This window comes from Takifugu flavidus, chromosome 10, assembly GCF_003711565.1.
Source record: "Takifugu flavidus isolate HTHZ2018 chromosome 10, ASM371156v2, whole genome shotgun sequence".
NCBI classification, from domain to species: Eukaryota; Metazoa; Chordata; class Actinopteri; order Tetraodontiformes; family Tetraodontidae; genus Takifugu; species Takifugu flavidus.
This window is the reverse complement of record NC_079529.1, coordinates 13,747,184-13,765,873: the sequence shown is the minus strand read 5'-3', so window position 1 is coordinate 13,765,873 and position 18,690 is coordinate 13,747,184. Positions and strand designations below refer to the sequence as shown.

At 46.7% G+C, this 18,690-nt stretch overlaps 1 protein-coding gene across 1 annotated transcript in view; it reads right to left on the bottom strand.

Annotated features, from left to right (window-relative positions):
* Positions 1 to 16,189, bottom strand: part of grik3 (glutamate ionotropic receptor kainate type subunit 3) — a 70,581-nt gene extending 54,392 nt beyond the window's left edge. Inside the window, exon 1 of the mRNA XM_057045176.1 lies at positions 15,268 to 16,189. Within this exon, the coding sequence (XP_056901156.1) occupies positions 15,268 to 15,382 (115 nt within the window). The 5' untranslated portion in view covers positions 15,383 to 16,189. The remainder of the gene's footprint in view (positions 1 to 15,267) is intronic.
* Positions 16,190 to 18,690: the final 2,501 nt, after the last annotated feature.

Here is an 18,690-nt window from a genome sequence, read left to right as displayed (position 1 = left end):
CACCACTGCTGACCTCGGTGGACAACATCTGGAAAGATACAAATCTGTCTGTACACCAGAGTAATACCAAACCATTTGGTGACAAGGACTGCCTCCACAGATCAGAGACGGGACTGTAGCAAGGCACAGATCAGTGGAAGCCTACAAAAATGTCTGCTACACCGAAGGTTCCCAGGAGCACAGCAGCCCCCGTTATTCCAAAGTTTGGAACATCTCGGAGTTTTCGCAGAGCTGTTCGTCCAACCAAACTGATCAATCTGGGGAAAAGGTTCTTGGTAAGGGCCCACCAACAGCCCAGTGGCAGTGTGCAGGTGGGAGAAAGTTCCAGAAGGTCACCCATCACTGCAGCACTGCAGTGATCTGAGCCGGACTCCTCACAACCCAAATGGAGTTTTAAAAGCATCTAAAGGACTCACAGTGTGAGAAACAACATTCTTTGGTCCGATGGAGCCAAGATTGAACTTTTTGGCCTCCATTCTCAGCATCCCTCCAGGGAAGCATGGCGGTGGCGGCGTAATGCCGACGGAGGTGTTTTTCAGCAGCTGGGACCTCAGACTGGGCCGAAGGTTCACCTTCAAACACGACAACGACCTTCAGCGCATAGCCAAGATGACACAAGTGTCATGGAGGCAACCCGGTGAAGGTTCTTGACAGAACCGCCCTCAATAGAACCCAAAATCTCTCAATGGGACCGATATACTGCAAGGAATGGTACACAGGTGAGTAGCAATGCAACCAGCAAGCTGTGTGAAGGCACAGGCTAGCCACTGTACACCCCAAAACGGCTGAGAGTGGGCATCTATCCTTGGTTTATTGTGCTGCAGGTCGCACCTCACTGACAGAAGGAACTAATTAGAGTAATCACCTGTCCTCCTGCAGCACATGGCCTCCTCCTGCTGCTGCTGTTGGAAAGCAAAGGAACTTTATTTCTCCATGAAATAGTGCGAGCTAAGTTGACAGCTAATGACCTTGATAGTGTGATAAGTGTGCCGGCATGCATTGGTGGATTTTAGCACACTGCACTTGACTTCCAGAGATGCGCTCCCACCTTCACATATCCTCATTAGGAACTCTTTGCTGATCATTACCACCTTAAGTGCCTTTAATTGATAGTCATCTCTCACAGATGACTTTCCCATTATTCGCTGACTAGCTCCTGCTGCTATTGTCCTTATAGTCCTCTCCTCTGCCACACTGACTGGACTGAACAGGTGAACTGAAGCATAGTTTATGGCCTCCTTGGAAAGGCCAGGCGCCTGCTGCTGTGTCATGCCATACAGGTTTGGCCCGAATGCAGGCATTTTGTTTTGCTTTCAAATGATTTTCCCCGTTATACACCTGGATGGTTTTAATTTGGGATGTGGGATTTGTGTCCCAACGTGCATTTGATCTCTGTGTGGGTCCTTTTTTACCTCTGTATGGCCACAACCACCAGTTTATCAGCATCCAGCTCATGTTGTTGCAGTGGTTTCCATCCATTTTGTCTATATCTTTGCCTCTTTGTCATGTAATCTGCACACCTCAGTGAGATAAATGCTCTGCTCTCCCTCACAAATTACAACAGTGACATGCAATTCCCACATCTCAGTCTATAGATATCATATATATATTTATGTCAATAACAGCAGGGGGATACAGGGTGTCAGGGCACTCCATTAGCTCTCCATTAGGAAACACAGCAGCATATCCCCTTTCTTTAAAAAAGCGAAGTAAAAACCTTCAACGGAAAGTTTGCCGAAGTCACCTTTTTCTTTTCTCTTTTTTAAATCTCTTTGCTAGATAAATGCAAATTGTGTTAACCCATTATGGTTGCATAAACATAAACACACACACACGAATAAAAACAAGCAGACAGACAGACAGACAGACACACCCCCAGACAGACAGACAGACAGACAGACACACACCCAGACAGACAGACCGACCTGATCCAGGCAGACGGGCTAATGCTATCTTAATGTGTAGCATTACAGCCAATTTGCCAGGAGGGAATTCTTTGTGTTCAGCATCTTCCTGCCGGTGGATTTCAGATGGCCGCTGTATAATGATGCATGCCTTTCTTCCTGCCTCATAAAAGATACAAGAAGGAGTCCTGCTGAGAGTCATTAGGAGGACCATTTACACTCCACTTCTCTTATTCACACACTTTTTCCAGCCTTTGAAGAGAGCCACACGGATACACTTGCATCGAGGGAATGAAACATGACTGGCGCGGCACAGGTGTGAATCTGCCCCCATTGTTACAAATTAAAGCAGGAGGGTTACACAGTGGATACATGAATATGGTGTGGTACACGCATGTGGGGAATAACATACTCAAATAATACAGCTCTGCGTCTCCTCTGCGGTGCCGCTGTTACCATTTTAGAAATTCAAGCAAAAGTAAAATTTCACCAAAATATAACCTTTTATTTATTCATTGCTTTCTGCTATTGGACTGTTAAATCAGGAGTGGCCAAAATTCTGAGAACACCTGACCAGATCAGAAAATATTGAACTGTTTAGCCTTTAAAACGTGATTTGATTTTATAATGTTCATGAAAAATGCAGACGGCTTCTCTGAGCACTACAAATATCAGCTGAAGTGAGTGTTTTTAGCCACACTGAACCGGGATATTTGTTTTCGCTCCCTTTTGTTACAGCAGCACAGCTCTACTATGAGAACGTCAACACTAATTTGCCTCCATGTCCTCTGCTAATCCAGCCAAACTCTTGTCTCTGAATGGGCAATAGAGCCGTTCATTTTCCCAAATTGCTCACGCCAAATTTGCGAGCTGGGGTTGCGGTCTGGACATAGAGGAGGACGGTCCGTCATTGACGGTGTTCCAGCCGATTCCTCCTGTCAGAGCTAATTCCAATTTCTGAAGTTGCAAATATTAAGCACCACCGTCCACATTTGTAATACAGCAACAGCCACGATGTTGTTACTTGTCCTCGCACTAGACTGTCTGTCTTGTCGAGCAGGGCAACTGCGACAGCCAGGGTAAGAGAGACAGACGGACAGACAGACAAGCAGGCGACCGGGGGGAGGGAGGGATTTGTGAAGTGTCCTTGGCCAAGTTTCACATCCTATCAACACACTCTATGATCAATGCTGATCATGAACTTGCTAAGAAATGTACAGACTCCCTTTTTCAATTAAAGCCTGTCAGAGAGTGTGACAACCATGAGGTGACGTGAACGGGAGTGGCGTGCAAAACCCTTTGATAATTAAGAAGAAGCCGGAGTGACGAACAGCCTCACTTTCGGCTCGTGTTTGAACAAACTCTGTCCTGATTGCATTTGGAGATACGACGACATGATTCTGGCGGAGGCTTAATTGAAACGCGTTCCCCAAAACTGTGTGTTCAGTGGAGACACGCTGAAACTATGGCTGCGGTGACGCTTTAATGTCTCGTGTGCTGAAGAAATTGTGTTTACGCGCGGGAATACAGGCAAAATACAACAGCTCCAAAGAGGCTTTAAACTAAACGGGTCGTACAAAGATGGCGCGTTAGGGCTTAGCCTTATTTAACAACTGGCAGCGAGAAGAGTGACCTTATGATCCAGGCTCAATGCGGGAAACAAGAGGTTTCCACGTTTTTCCCGGTCTGAAATGTGCATTCATAGTGCATCGGAGACTCTGGACATTTCAAATCACAAAGCCAACAACTGCTCCTATTGATTCCCGCATCCACTGCAGCTCCAGAGAGTTTATAAAATTAAAACGTTGTCTGGAACAGCTCGGCCAGTATATAATAGGCCAATTTTTCTCCGCGCATCCACGCTGACCTTTTGTATCGAGAGAAGCAAGGCTGAGAACACGTGCCATCACCACCAGGCAGCGCTTTGCTGCTCCACGGTTACGTGGTTGAGCGCCTGGATATGAGGTCAGCCAAGAGGGGCAACCGGGCCGTCACTGATGCAGCCTGAAGGAATCCCGTTTGCGGGAATGGAGACCTGTGCCTTTAAACAAAGCAGTTACATTGACTTCTCTTTCATTTCCTTTAGGAAAATACTGAGAGTCAACAGACAAAGCGTGAAAGTTTACTCAGGTGCAGCTCACTCTATACAAAGAAACTGATATGTTTCAATCATTAGTAGGATATCATGTTTCTGATCTTATAAAATGTGCACATAAGCAAATATATAAGATCTTTCTCTCTGGGACTATAGATTTGCACGTCTACCTAGACACAAACATGGTCAGGAGCACCGCTACAGCTTGTCAACAAAATGACCTGCTTCGCCTTGAACCAGGGTGGAGCATCTGTCTCCAGGTGTGACACATTCCCAGGAAGACATGTAGCTTTTCAATACCGTCCGTCCTGGGAGGATTTGAGAGATGAATGCAGGAAAGGTGGAGGTCTGCTCCATCAATAGGTGGTAACATCTTCTTTCAATCTTTATCAATCAATCTTTATTTATATAGTGTCTTTTACAATCAAAATTGTTTCAAGGCGCTTTCCAGAATCCCAGGGCCTGACCCCAGACAAGCAACAGTGGCAAGGAAAAACTCTTTAACCCTTTAACAGGAAGAAACCTTGAGCAGGACCAGGCTCATGTAGGGGGACCCTCCTGCTGGGGGGCTGGGTAGAGAGAGAGAGAGGAGAGGAGAGAGAGGAGAGGAGAGGAGAGGAGAGGAGAGGAGAGGAGAGGAGGAGGAGAGGAGAGGAGAGGAGAGGACGGGCACAGAGCACAGAAACACACACAACAATACACTATTTATACAGCGGGTCAGCGGGGCCGGAGGTCATCATGCAGCTCTGAAGGCGGCGATACCTGTGAAAGAATACGGGGGGGGAGCAGAAAAACTACACAAGAATCAGCATTTGCTTCTTGAACGTGCTGCAAACTAAATGGAGCAGACGGCCAGTGGGTACCACAAACCAGGGTTAAAAAGGCTCAGAATTGCATGGTCACTCTCTATATCACCATTTTATCTTCACATCTTATGATTGATGTAAGATTTTCATCACAACTACACATTTAATCCCAGTCCAACAGCATCATGGCGGACATAAAGATTGTTCATTATGATTGCCTGAGGCCAGAGGCAATGCATTTAAAAAATGAATTATACTATGTAAATATGACGGTAGGAATTAGAATCTGAGGGTATAGAGGTCTTTGAAGCAACAGAAGCTGAAGCTCGCCCAGCTCGACTCTGAATTTGGATTTGGAAGGTGGCATAACTAATCGGGGATCTTTAACTGGATGCACTGCAGAACGTGCAGCCCGGGGGAGGTTAGCGCAGTCGCATTGGTCTCCTCACGTGTGTGTCCTGTGAAGGACTGTCCCGGGTGTCTTCTGAGTGATGGGGGAGGTCTTGGCATCCCCACGATCCCAATGAGCAATAAAGCTGAAGAATGCGCACGCACTTTAATATGGCTAATGTTGTTCCTACACAACCTCCACAGTCCAGAGGTTAACGTGGCTTCCACGAGTGAGAGTGACTCTTAGACCAAGTCAGGCCATCACTTTGAAAGCCTGGCTCATGTAGATGTGGGGGTTTAATCACTAAAGTGGCTGACGGGGTGAGTCCCTGGACATATTTTGAGATATGGCAAAATGACTAGTTGTTGGAGGGCGGTGGTAGCGGTTGGGGACTGGGCTGAGAAGCATGGGGGTCCCTGTTCAAACCCCAGTACGGACAGCACAAGGAAATGTTCTGGCAGTAGGGGCAGGAACACCTTTAGAGCACTGCTCGAGGCACCCTTGAGCAAAATACCGAACCCACAATTGCTCATTTAGGGGCCTGCGATGAGCTGGCGACTCGTCCAAGGGTGGACGTGCCTTGGCCCACTCCCCGTGACCCTGTTGTTGACAGGTTTGTGCAAAGTTCCACACCCGGGACCCGTGTTAGTTTGCTGCTCCGCACCCAGAAGCCTGAAACATTTTTTTTAATTTATCCTGGTCACTTTCTTCAGGCAGTATTTATGTTTAGACCTCTTCCACAAGGCTTCCCCTCTCTACCAGAAATTTCTAAATGTATTTAGAGTATACACTCAGAGACATTCAGCAGCTCCACAGCTGAGCTAAACGCGCCTGGATTTGGATTTGTAACCGGGTGTTTTAGCATTTGAACACAAAACAGCCCTGTAGGAGGGTCATGAATAAGCCTGTGGCTGCAGTTCCTCCATTCTTCAGTAGAAAATGAGATAAAAGGTAGCATGTAAAATTAAAGGCAGGCATCACAAAGACTGATTCAACCATTGGAACAAACAGAGATGGTTTTAGGCATTTGAAGTCCGAGGGGGGCTGTGAACTGGATTTCTCCAGGCTCACGTTCACAAACATGCCAAGAATTGAATATCCAAACTCACTTATTGGTGAATGAATCATTTAATGGTGGAATCATGCTCGACAGGCGCTCTGAGTATGAAACGCTGTTTTCCCTTTGTTATAGCGTCAATATCAGTAGAAGTCTCGGCTTTAGCAAATGCGCGAGGCTGATGCTGAAATACTGATGATGGCCTCCACGTTTAAAGGCTGTTCCATCACACATTTAACCTTCAATCACGTAGACCATTTTAATGATTATAACCGTGATTATGTCAATTCTTTTCAAATGGCCTCGCTGGGCAAGTCGCTGGACGCGGTCCATTCGCAGCTGTTGGCGCAAATGGACGAGAATATAGGAGCTAGAATCACCCCGTGCTTTCCTGTGCGTTGTGCACCACTGTATAATCTGGACCGAGATGACACGTTGTTAAGGGTACTTGGACTGTACATTCAAGATGAGCCGGTGAGGGAACAGCAGCTCTTCACCTGTTAGCATTTTGAGCCTAGATGGACAGGATTGCTACCCTATTGTGCGGCTATTCTGAAAAGCAACTGTCAACTACGCTGTGAATTCTCTGACATGGAGATAAGGTGGCAGAAACAGAATGGGAGACAATTATGAAGCACTGTGCAATCACAGGGGTCCCTGTAAGGCTGAGCGGAGTCTGATGAGCTGGTATGTCACCGGAGCTCCAGGGCTGCACAGCTAATCAACCACCAAGGAGGGGCATGAAGAGAACGCTCACTCAAGTCCTTCATCACCACGCTGGGAGGAATGCAATCACCAGGCCATTTTTATGTGCTGCTATTTTCACCTCCCCCCACCAATGTTGACTCTTAAATCGGCATGCACGGTTGCCTGGAAAGCACTGCATGGAGTCAGAGGTGGCTTGTGAGTGCAATCAGAAACTTTTGCACGTGCACTGCGATTCCAAATTCGACAGGACTTTATCAAGATGGGAGCAGCACACGGACTACGGGATCTGGAATGAAAGGGCGTGAAAGCTGTTACAGAAGTCGGGCTTCTTGATCCCATTTCCCAGAAGCACCGCAGCACGGCATGATGCCGCCTCCTGCCCTTTGTTACAAGTATGAGAGTGGTTCCAGGGGTAGCTAATGCTAACAGGCTCCACTTGGAACCTCGACGCCTTCGTCGATCGATGACAAACTTTTTTCGTCTGTCTGAACCTCAGCGAGCCGGACTAGCAATCCATTCACAGGCCCTGTTGACTGTCCGACATCTGAAGGACGCGGCAGCAGGGGGAGGAAGCTTAAACAACACTATGTGTGGTTAACTCTCTGATTTTTGCTCCATGCTGGGAACAAGGGACGCGCACATCACAAGAGCATCTCAGATAATTAAATTCTGCTCTACTGAGAAATTTCCATTTTTGTCTTAGTGTGCGTCAAACCGACCCCCCCAAGTAAACAATCAATTCTTTTACGCGGCATTCCTTTTTGGCTAGCCGTCAGTTAAGCTAAAATGGCAGTTGTCTTCTTAAGTGATAATTTTGTTTGTAAACTGTCAGCACAAATAACTGTTTATTTAATGGTAATATTGGTTTTGTCAAACTACAACAATGTAATAATGTTTTTTTGGGAATTACAAACACCCTCATTTGGCCATTTCCTAAAGGTACGAGGTGCTCACTGCACATGTGTTAAGATGTTATTATTAAAGCCAGTTTCTTTAGAACTACCCTAAGATATGGACACATTGGTTATGTGGCTATTTTACTGTAAGTTTAGTTCTATTCTACATGGCGAGAACGGGTCTAATCACTGTGGCAGATTGGAGATCTTTGTGTAGTGAAACACTGAGCAGCGGCCGTTAACCACGTCAATTCTTTGAGGCCGTGCGGCTTGATGCCAATTACCTAAATAGTTGTCTGACAGTCGAAAATGTATCCAAGTAGCAACTCGTGAATCAAAAATTCACGAGCGACAAGAAAATGCTGTAATGGAAGATGTTCTGCTTAAAGGTACCCGGTAAGTAGATGCGTGTCCTTCCTTGTCTCGCACGGTTTGTGACAGTGACCTTTACACTGACATCACACTCTGTTGTTTGCAAGTTGTACTTCTACAGCCATAATCCCATTTAACAGGAGTCAAGACGGCAGCTCAACTCTTGCAGATCCCCAGATGACCTTCCCCTGCACATTTTACCATGAAAAGTCTTATAACGATACATAATGTACATGTGCATTATGGAAGCACAAGAAGACCTGAGGTGATTATAGTATTTGTGTCTGGAATGGCAGCCGTGCAGTTTCTTTTAAAACATTCTCGCCAAATTAGCAAATAATTGCGGCAGCATTCCTTTCATGCAGTTTAGATAATAGCCATTTCATGACTGAAGATCACAGTGATACAGGCAATTTCATGTTATTGTTTTGCTTTTGTTAAAAACTAATTAGCAGCGGTGCTTAGATTCTGAAGTGGAGACTCAAAATAAAAGCCACAGCTTTAGGGGTTAAAGAACAGAGCTCGGTTTCGAAATGCTTGAAAAACATACCTACAGTATCATTAGGATCAATAACTAATTTTATGGTGTCTAGTTTTGATGTCTTTCTGCTTTAAGTTATCATTGCAGCATTAATTGCATGTATGCATGTTTATTTAGCGCTCTCTCATTAAAAGGACTCTTGAGTCCGGCGCTAACATCAGCGGTGTACCTTAGCCTGAGTCAAGGCTCGTGTAAATGTCATTTCTGTTGCACTGAAACCAACCCGGATGATACACGAACTTCTGATGGAGAATTGATCTTCAAAGAAAGTGTTTTGTATGTGGTGACAAAATAACACCAGCTCGTATGATCATCTAGTGGCCACTCATCTCGTGCGCATTAGCTCCCGCTCCGTCGATGATGATATCTGCCTAGTTTCATACGTCTACTGTTGGTCACATGCAGACGAGCCGCCTGCAGATGAGACACGAGGGAGCTGTTTGCGGATAACCGCAGTGCTCTCTGGGGGAGAACCTGGACGGTACATCATCAGCCAGTAAAGCATTTGCTGAGACAGGGGAGACCATCCCATATTGTCTGGCCTGCACACAGACTGAGTGCTGAGTGGAATCTTCTGGGTATTGGCTGTGTTAACTAAATTGACATTGGCTTTCCACCTCCTGGCTATCCATCAGTGGAGGGATGAGCACAGGCTACCGAGGTAAGCCCCGAGTCTTGTGCTCTCCCGCCCGTCGCATTTGTTAGGCTGAGCTAGGAGAAGTGGGGGTGTTGAAAGGAAATACCTCTAGTCCCAGCTACACACGTTCATATTTTTGGCGATCATTTGTAGCAGTTTTGGCCTGAAGAGGTTTGTCTTATCTGTTCCTCCTCTCCAAGGGGAAATCTCACAGTTGATTAGCAACTCCTGCTCTACCCTAATGCTCCGGGGGCTCTACGCCATCTTCCCTTATACACTCCCTTGTCATGCAAATACTCACACTTCCTCTCTTTCTTTCTCTCCCTCTCTACCCTAAATACGCACTTTCAGCTGCCTACAGTCATGGAATAGCAATTTAGGGGAATCACACAACCGAGACCTGACATTTATAACAATTGGGGCTTGATTAATAGGGCAGAATGAACCAGTGTCGGCCTCCATTCACCGTCTTCAGCCAAAGTTAAATAGGTTTTAAACCTTAGCCGATACATCCGCCGACAACTGCCGACAATGACAAGGAAAGGTCGCGTGGTTGGACCGTGCGCATCGAGTGCGCATGTAACAATATGCGCCTGTGGTGTTGGAGGTGACCGCGTTTACACGGAGCGCCTGGGAAGGGATAAGGTAAAAGCAAATCTAATGCTGCTCCAGTGAACGGCAGGTGGTTGAAAGGCGGTGAAATAAAGCAGAGTCTTATCCAGCTCGGGGCGACACATAAAAGGTGGCGGCAGCACCACGTAGCAGGGATTTAAAATTTGGATCAAAAGGTTCGAGCTAATTAAGAGGCTAAATAAAAGTCCCCCCAGCGTCATCTGCGTAGCCGCCCTCGCTCTTTCAGGGCCGCTCTCTGCCCTCGCCGCGCCTGTGGTCCATGCGTCTGCACCGGAGCGGCCGCAGCCGAGAAGCAAGGACGAACGGCAAGTAATCGCAAAATTCCACGCTAATGAAGCGGGTGTGAACTGCTGCCACCACCACCGTGGTGATGGTGATGGAGCTCTCCTGGTGGTGTTTGCCGTCTCCAGCGGAGCCTCGAGGACCGCTGAGGTGGGAGAGTCAAATGGAAAGGACAAGGGCACATAATAAAGACGAATGGCTGGAGCATGAAATTTGATTCATTGCCTCAGTTCAGAAACATTCAGGGAGAAACGGCCAACATTGACATAGCAGGAATTTCAAGCTACTGTCAATCCCAGAAGCACGCGTCGCATTAGAATGACTCGGAGTCAGCCGGGGCCCCGCGTGGGGACTTAAGCAGAACGTGGACCACATCAATCAAGCTGGCGTATCTAATATATGATGTCATCAGTTACGGAAAGTGAGAAAAAAAAATCTGCCATTTTTGTGAATAGCCAAAGCAGATTATTCACGTTACCTACCTCTCATAGACATGATATTTAATATGAACGACGATAATTAATAATATCATCATTTCTGAATCCCACTCGGCATCCGCAGCGAGCCAGGTAATTTCCCGGTGTTGCCGGGTGAAAAGCTGACATTTAAAGCCATATGGAACTCAGCACCTTATTTTGTTCAATAGGCATCAGAAGCATATGCTTCCATCAAGACCTTTTGCTTGCTGAGCACCCACTTTGTACAATATGAAAACACCATCTGCTGTGCTAGCAGCGGCTAGGCTAAGATAGCTGGAGCAGGAACGCTTCCCTGCTGTGTCAAAGGATTAGGTTATTGGAGGGTTTTACTGGAAGACCTGCTCTATTAGCCCCTAGAGCCTTGGATTATTGGATGATCAGGGAGCACATACATGGTCCTTGAAGTGCACTTAAAGGCCTCCTTATAAATATATTTTGTATTTATTATGCCCTGTCGGAGAAATCAACATGTATTTGATGAGCGTTACCTTGAACAGAGGTGCTGACGAGCTTTATGGCCTGAACTCAATAACAGGCTCAGAGCTTCAGAAATGCTCCACTACGTGCTGAGGGCCCGTTTATTCGTGAAGGTGGAACGTTTCCCTCGAAAGCAAACAAACGGCACCACAGAGCGAGTACAGGAGAGAGCACGTTCAGGGATGGGCCCCGCTGCTCGACAAAACGAACATCTGCCGCTTCTCATCAGCGAGATTGGAGCTAATGACGAGGTGCGAGTGTGATGACAGAGACAATGGAATTGGATTGTGTACAAGAGGCCCAGAGAAACCAGACATATGTTTTGGACGGTCTGTTGTCGTCCATAGCATGTGTGTCCAAAGCTCCAGATGCTTAAAGAGGGTAGGCAGAAATCCGGACCTCTGCGGGGCTTTTCCCCATCTTTACGCATGCTAGCGCAGGTAAAAACTACCGCCGTGCCCCCTCCTTCCTCCTTCGATCTCTGCCTTGGCGGACAGATAATGGAATTACGCTTCAAAGGAGTCGCTCGTTGTATCCCATTCTTCTGTGACCTCCACCAGCCTTTGTTCGTATTCACCACAACAACTCCCAGGACCCGAACCTCCACCATCAGCTCCCCCTCTCAGTCTGGGGAGATTAAATTTAGATCAAAATGAAAAATTCATTTGCACTCAGCAGCTGATGGCCGCCTTAATTTGATAGCGCAACATCCCGTCTCGTATTTATCCCCCCCTCCTGTTTTTATCCCCAAAATCTTTTTTAAACCTCTTCTCTTCTCTCTGCCAGCTCCACCACCCCCTTGTGGGTGATTCTCAATCCAAGCAGCCCTTTGGGTTTCCTACTTTGTTCAAAGTAGAATTGCAAAGTACCACCGGAGCTTTCCGCGGTCTCTTGAAATATGCCTGAGTCATTTCGAGTTGAGACATTTGCACAAACCCCGGCGAGGAGGACGTCGGGGAGAGAGCACTTTCTATAGTTTCCTTGCAGACTTCATCTCCTGGAAATGCCTTCCTCTCTCCGGCTGGGCCTCGGATGTGGTCGTGTCGGTTGCAGACCGCGAACTCCAGCTTCTCCCAGTTACTTTTTGCACCTCGTCATGTCTCGTCTTGTATTTGAGCCTCCACACGTTTTGTTGTTATGGTAAGACCGCCGTGTTGGCTCCTGGGGAGCTTTAACATACAGACCGTGGGATCAGGCGCTGTCGGGGGTGAGCGAGGAGCTACGGAAATGAAATCAACACGAAATCATGAGGTAGATTGATTAACTGGCACTGATTAAGTGTTTTAAGTATTAGGCAGATAAAGCAATCGATTATTCAATAAATCCCTGTCAGGCAGTGAATAACCTTGCTGAGTGCGAGCAGAGAGGAGACAACAAGTGATGAATTACTTTCATCAATCCGCTGATGAAAGAAAAAATGTATAATCATCTGTCATGACCGAACGCCGTAACAGGGACTCGCAGGATGACGATTTTTAAGTATTTTCACTTAAGGGGAGCACGAAAACACATCAAAAGGAAAATGGATCCAGTCGTGAATTTACGGCTTAGCTATGCACGTGAGCGAATCCATTCCACGTTGGCCGGGATTGCAAGACGAAGGATACCTGTATGCTATTTATTATGAGAAGACTTTATCAGCAGAAATGGCCCCCAGGAGGAGGCTGTCAAACAGGCGGCAAAGAAAGGAAATGACAGAAAGCAGGTAGATGCGTCTACAGAGAATCACAAAGAGGGCGAATGAAGCGGGGCCGTCTTTCATCCCCCTCAACTGAAAAGCAGGAAGCTGCAGAATGAGACGGCGCGACCATCTGGCCCCGACGTCGCTGCAGAAGCGCTAAAATCAATGACAACAACTCTACCTTGGATGCCCACCATTACCCAGACGACATACTTGGAGGACGGCGCTGGCCACTAACCGCCAGCAGAGACGCCGCAGACAGTGATCAAACGCCGCGATGATTTCTCGCTGCTTATTTTTGTGTCGGTGACAGAGCTGAGAGCCGACCACCGCCCCCCTCTGCAACAGAGCCCTCTGTCGGCTTTAAGCTAGCTGCCCGAGACGGCAGAATCAGACGAGGTGTGCACGGGTGGGCGTCAACAAAGGAAACAAGCCTTCCCGACAACACCACTCAAACAGCGGTCATCAATAAACAGATCAAAACACCGTCAACACTGACGTCCTATTACAAGAGAAAAGGCCCGGACCAATGCACACAAACACATTTACATGCAGAACCACGGCGGCCAAAGGCAAATAAATCTGCAGCTGCTATTTTATGCAACGTGATGGTGGGTTTGTAGTTATTTTAAAGAGGCTGCAGCTTTGTAAGCAGAAAAAAAATCAGATACATAAACACACCTCATACAAGCCGCACTGTAAAACCTCTCAGAAGATCACACAAACACAGCAGCCTTTAGAATTTGTCTTTATCCTCTTCCTCCTTTCATATTCAGGTAAGTTCAGTAACCTTCTCTTCAATGTTCCTCTTCTTCGCTTCATTTTGCTGAAAATACAATCTCAAGAACACACACACACACACACCAAAGACAAATGTCTCCTTCACCACAAGCAATGATAGATTCTATAAAAAGCAACAGTGCTACTGGGGCAGCATTTCAGGGTAAATTTGTCTCAGCACTTTTGACATTTAAAAAGAAAAAACAAACAAAGGCTGTCACGTCTATTTCAGGTTTTCCTTTGAGCTGCCGCCAGTTTTCTTTTCTAAACGTCCTTTTGTTCAAATAATTTGGTTCGAAATCAGCAGAAGCAGAGCTTTTAGAGGACGCTGTGCAGCATTTGCGAGTGGCGTCGGAGGCGCGGCGTGTCCACGGGACGCAGCAGTCAGTCAGTCACAGGTGCACGCTGGGCCTGCAGGACAGCTGCTCCCGACGCCCAGTCAGCACATCCTGTTGTCCTGCACTCTGGGAGGCTTTCACCTTCTGTTCAGACCCTCTTTTACAATGATGTTCTCCATATTTAAATTCACCCCCCTTCCACAAACACACACACTCATGCACACTAAAACTACACAAACAGGTATTTTCCACAGGTAATAGAGTGTATAGTGTTTTTCTAATCCATCCACTTGAACCCATATATATAGATATTTTATTTGTATTTATTTTTGAAACCCCAAAGACAAAGAGCTCCGTTTGGACGCTCTCCCCTCCCGGCTGTTCTCTCCTCCGCTGCTGCCCTGCTATGTTAATGAGAGCCGATGCCATTTGGAGTAATTGTCCTGCGTGGCACTCCGCCAAATGTCAGAAACGATTTTGCCTCATGACAAAAACCGTATTGATCTCCGTCCTGTTCCTGTCTGTTGGCGGCGAAGAACGTTTCATCACGCCGCGCCAGCCTCCAGAAATGACTTTTCTCACGTTATTCTTCGGTGTGAGATTGGAAGCAGACAAGCCGGACAGTGTCTGCTTCCTCCCTCTTTTGTGGAGGACCCTCAATCCTTTTCTTTTCTCTGGAATCTTTTTTCTCCATGTGGGGGCTGAAATTTTGGGGTCCAACTTTACTTTATCCCCAACTTGCAACATCTGGTGCAACTTCCCAACTGTACTAGCATCTTAAATTCATTTTCTCCTCTTTCTTATGACAGCATGAAGCACAACTACATTAGAAAGTGAGGGGGAAGGAAGTTAACCAACATGCTGGCTGAAGGACCAGAGGAAGCAGGGTGCGCAGAGGTCACACCAAACGCGCACATTCGATGCATGAGAGGAGAGGAGACCTTCGATTGTGCAGACAAGGGTCCGCAGAAACGCGCAGCTGTCTGATTTGTCACCGTCGTTTCACCAAAAGTGGAAATTCTCACATGAACGGGTGAGGGGGGGTGGGGGGCGACTCTGGTTTTAGTCCTAAAAACAGCCGCTACCGCTGCGGACGCACGCATCACCGACCGCACTGACACGAACCGAGGGGAGCGGGGTCAAGGTGAAAGCAGACGGCCGCGTGTGCGTGCGCGCGTGTTTGCACTCACCTATTCTGATAACGTGGGGCATCCCACTGGAGCGCTGAATCCAAAAGAGGCACGCAATCAACGAGGTCCAGTATTCCCAAATCGCAGTCCGGCGAGGCAGCCAAGTATTTCGCATGGTTGCAAAGTCGCTGGATCCACTTTTTCTTTTAAAATTCCAAAGACGACTCAAATTCGCTCCTCAACACTGAATTCGACGGACCATCTATGGGTTTTGACGTCTGCGTCAGATGTGCGCTCATTGTACTTGGTCAAACATTTCTTTTCTCTTTTTTTTTTTGTTCTGTTTCAAGTCTGAGAGCGGCTTGATCAAGATGAAGCACCTCGGGTCCCTCACAAGCGGATCGGTGTTAACACCTGCGAACGCAGGCTGCTACAATCACCCCGCAGGAGTCTCTGAATCCCCTCCTACAGCCGATGCTATCTGTCTGCTGACAAGTGCCAGAGCAACAGCCGAGCCTGACTTCCCGCGCCTTTGTGAATGAGGAGAACTGCGCCTGCGGAACTTTGGGTCGCCTCGAACGATCCTGTCCCCCGAAAGGCGGAAAAAAAAAGGGGGACGAGAATGACCGTTGGGGGATTTCAAACGCAGTCCAGAGATGCGGAAGGAGAAATCACGGTGCAGTTTAATCACAGAAATCCTTCAACCGCCTCTTGAAAACTGTTTCAACAGTAAAATGAGACGATTGGATCCGCCGCTCCTCCTCTCCAGTTGCGCACAAACCGATAATCGAACGGTTTGGGGGGTTTTGTTGGGTTTTTTAAGTCCAAATTTGTTCCGAAACCTCCCTACGCGGACGTTTATTTGTTCTCCAGTCGATGTTGGGAGGAAATGTAGTGCAGAAAGCCGCGCATCTGCGTGCGTCTGACGACCCTCCTCCAACGGTGCCACTAGAGGCACGCGTCGTTACGCATACTTGTCAACTGTGTCCAAGAACTTCTTTGTGGCGCTGAGAGGGATCGGACCGCTGATCGGGTTCTCTACCTTTCCGCCCGCTCTTCCCTTTTATTATCCTTTAATTTCATCGCGCCTCATATTTAGATTGCGCTGCCCCGAGGAGTCGCGGGAATCTGGATTTGTCCTTTATTTACTGAACGGGCACAAATTACATTTTTACCCTTTGCCTCAAGCAACAAAAGACCCCCCCCCACCACCACCACACACACTCAAATACACACGTGCGCTTGCAGGATTATGAGGTGTTATTTTTTTTAAATGTTTTTATTACATGGGGGGGAAATGCCAGTTGAGGATTTGGATCCTGACAAATCAGTCTTCTTATCAGTATTTCCCGAGGCTGTCTGTGTCAATGAGTGCATTAATCCCCCCCACCCCAACTGCCTGGTGCATATCTGTTCCCTCTTCATTTCATATAAAGATAGAAAGAGCCGTCAAACACAGGCTGCAGGTTCCACGGTCACAGAGGGGAGAAGAGCTGCTCATGGCTCACCACTGCAGAGGAAATAAAAGTGAGTTTCTGATAGATAGATAGATAGATAGATAGATAGATAGATAGATAGATAGATAGATAGATAGATAGATAGATAGATAGATAGATAGATAGATAGATAGATAGATAGATAGATAGATAGATAGATAGATAGATAGATAGATAGATAGATAGATGTGTGAATGACACATATGCTAATGATTTACAGTTCCTGAGCTTATTCTGGGAAATGCTTTGCTACAATTCTTTGTGCTGGTGATGAGACAGCGCCGCGGCTCATTGGTTTTATTTTTCTGCTTGGGACGGGGCAGAGGAATAAACTGTGCATCAGGGGGCATGCAAGCACGAACAAGCCAGACTGACTGTCGCTGCATATTCATGTCTCCCAGTGCAGATTTATCGCTTCTTGGCACAATGTAAGGACTATCAACGTGAGTTATGCGGCCCGGCTCGCGCATTATCCAGATTCATTGACTTGCTGCTCTTTCAAACACAAAATGTACACAGCTCAAGCAAACAAGGCATTCTGAGTCTGTGGGTGCCCTCTATGGAGAGACGGGGGTCTGTGCTCTCCCAGGCTGACTGCTGTGGTCAGTCTCTGGCAGGAGCTCCTCACCTGGAAGAGGAGGAGAGGAGAAAGAGTTCAAAAAGGATTTAAAAGTGTCTTTTCATTTTGATGCTAGCTTTTAGCATTTGAAGCAGTGATTTTGGTGGATTAGCTTTTAGCTACACAGTCACCATTTTATTCTTTATTCTTCTCCATGGACTGAGCCTCCTCCTGTCCTGCTGCACACACTAGGCAGGCTCAGATGCTCAAATTTAGCCTTTTCTTTTTTTTTAAATTTCACTGCTTTAGTAATATGACAAAAATCCACGTCCGCATGACCTGTTTCTGTGAAATTATATTGCTTTATTGCGAATTCATTCTCTCATACTAGTGAAATTCTCCACAAATTCCGGGAACTATTTAAAGAAAGTAGCTCCTGCTGGGTACCTCCACGATTTAACTCCTCAGGGTCATAATGGGGAAATATTTGAGTCTTGAGGGTTTCCAGTAAAAACTGGTGATGTAGGTGTGTGCTGAGTGGCTGAACGAAATCTCGCATTGAAGATTTTGTACATTTATATTTGATGGTTACATCCTTGGAAGTGTAGATAAATATTTACAAAGACAAATATTGGAATACACGTTATTTGCGTATATATACATAAATGCACACATCCTTGGGTGACGATGAGCACTATTTATGTACATAACTGACGGCATAATTTGCTGTGAATAGGATGCACCCAGTTTTGCTAGATGGTGCTGTTGGGGCAGCTCATGTGACATATGTGGAGATTTATTAGCAGTATGAACAACTCACCGCCACAGGATGAGAGTTTTTCCAGTAAACTCTCATAACCAATTGACATCTAACTAAATATATGTAAAATACATATCAGATCACCGGTGGGTCGATCTGCAGATCATCGGCATGGAAACCAAGTCAACAAGATCACAAGAACGGTCACCAATCACAACAGAGATGGAGGGATGGTGCTTCAGATGCCCACAGACCCACGCGGGCTGGAAGTGTGGGTCCACAGTGAGCTCCACCAGGACCAGCCCAAACCAGTTCCTGCATCAGCAAATAGCAAAAAATAATAACCAAGCTCCAGACCAAGTCTGCATTTCCTCAGAGTGGCTGAATTCCTAAAAAAGGACTTTCAGTGTATAAAAGCAAGCTTTTAAACTTGACAACCTCAAAAGATTTAAAATGGCAGAAGTTAAAACTGATAGGTCAAGTTTTAATCAAATCAATCTTTATTTATATAGCGTCTTATACAATCAAAGGGGAGGGGAGAGGAGAGGAGAGGAGAGGAGAGGAGAGAGGAGAGGAGAGGAGAGGAGAGGAGAGGAGAGGAGAGGAGAGGAGAGGAGAGGAGAGGAAACCATGACCCAGTGGGGTGACAGAGGCCTGTCAGGTGATAA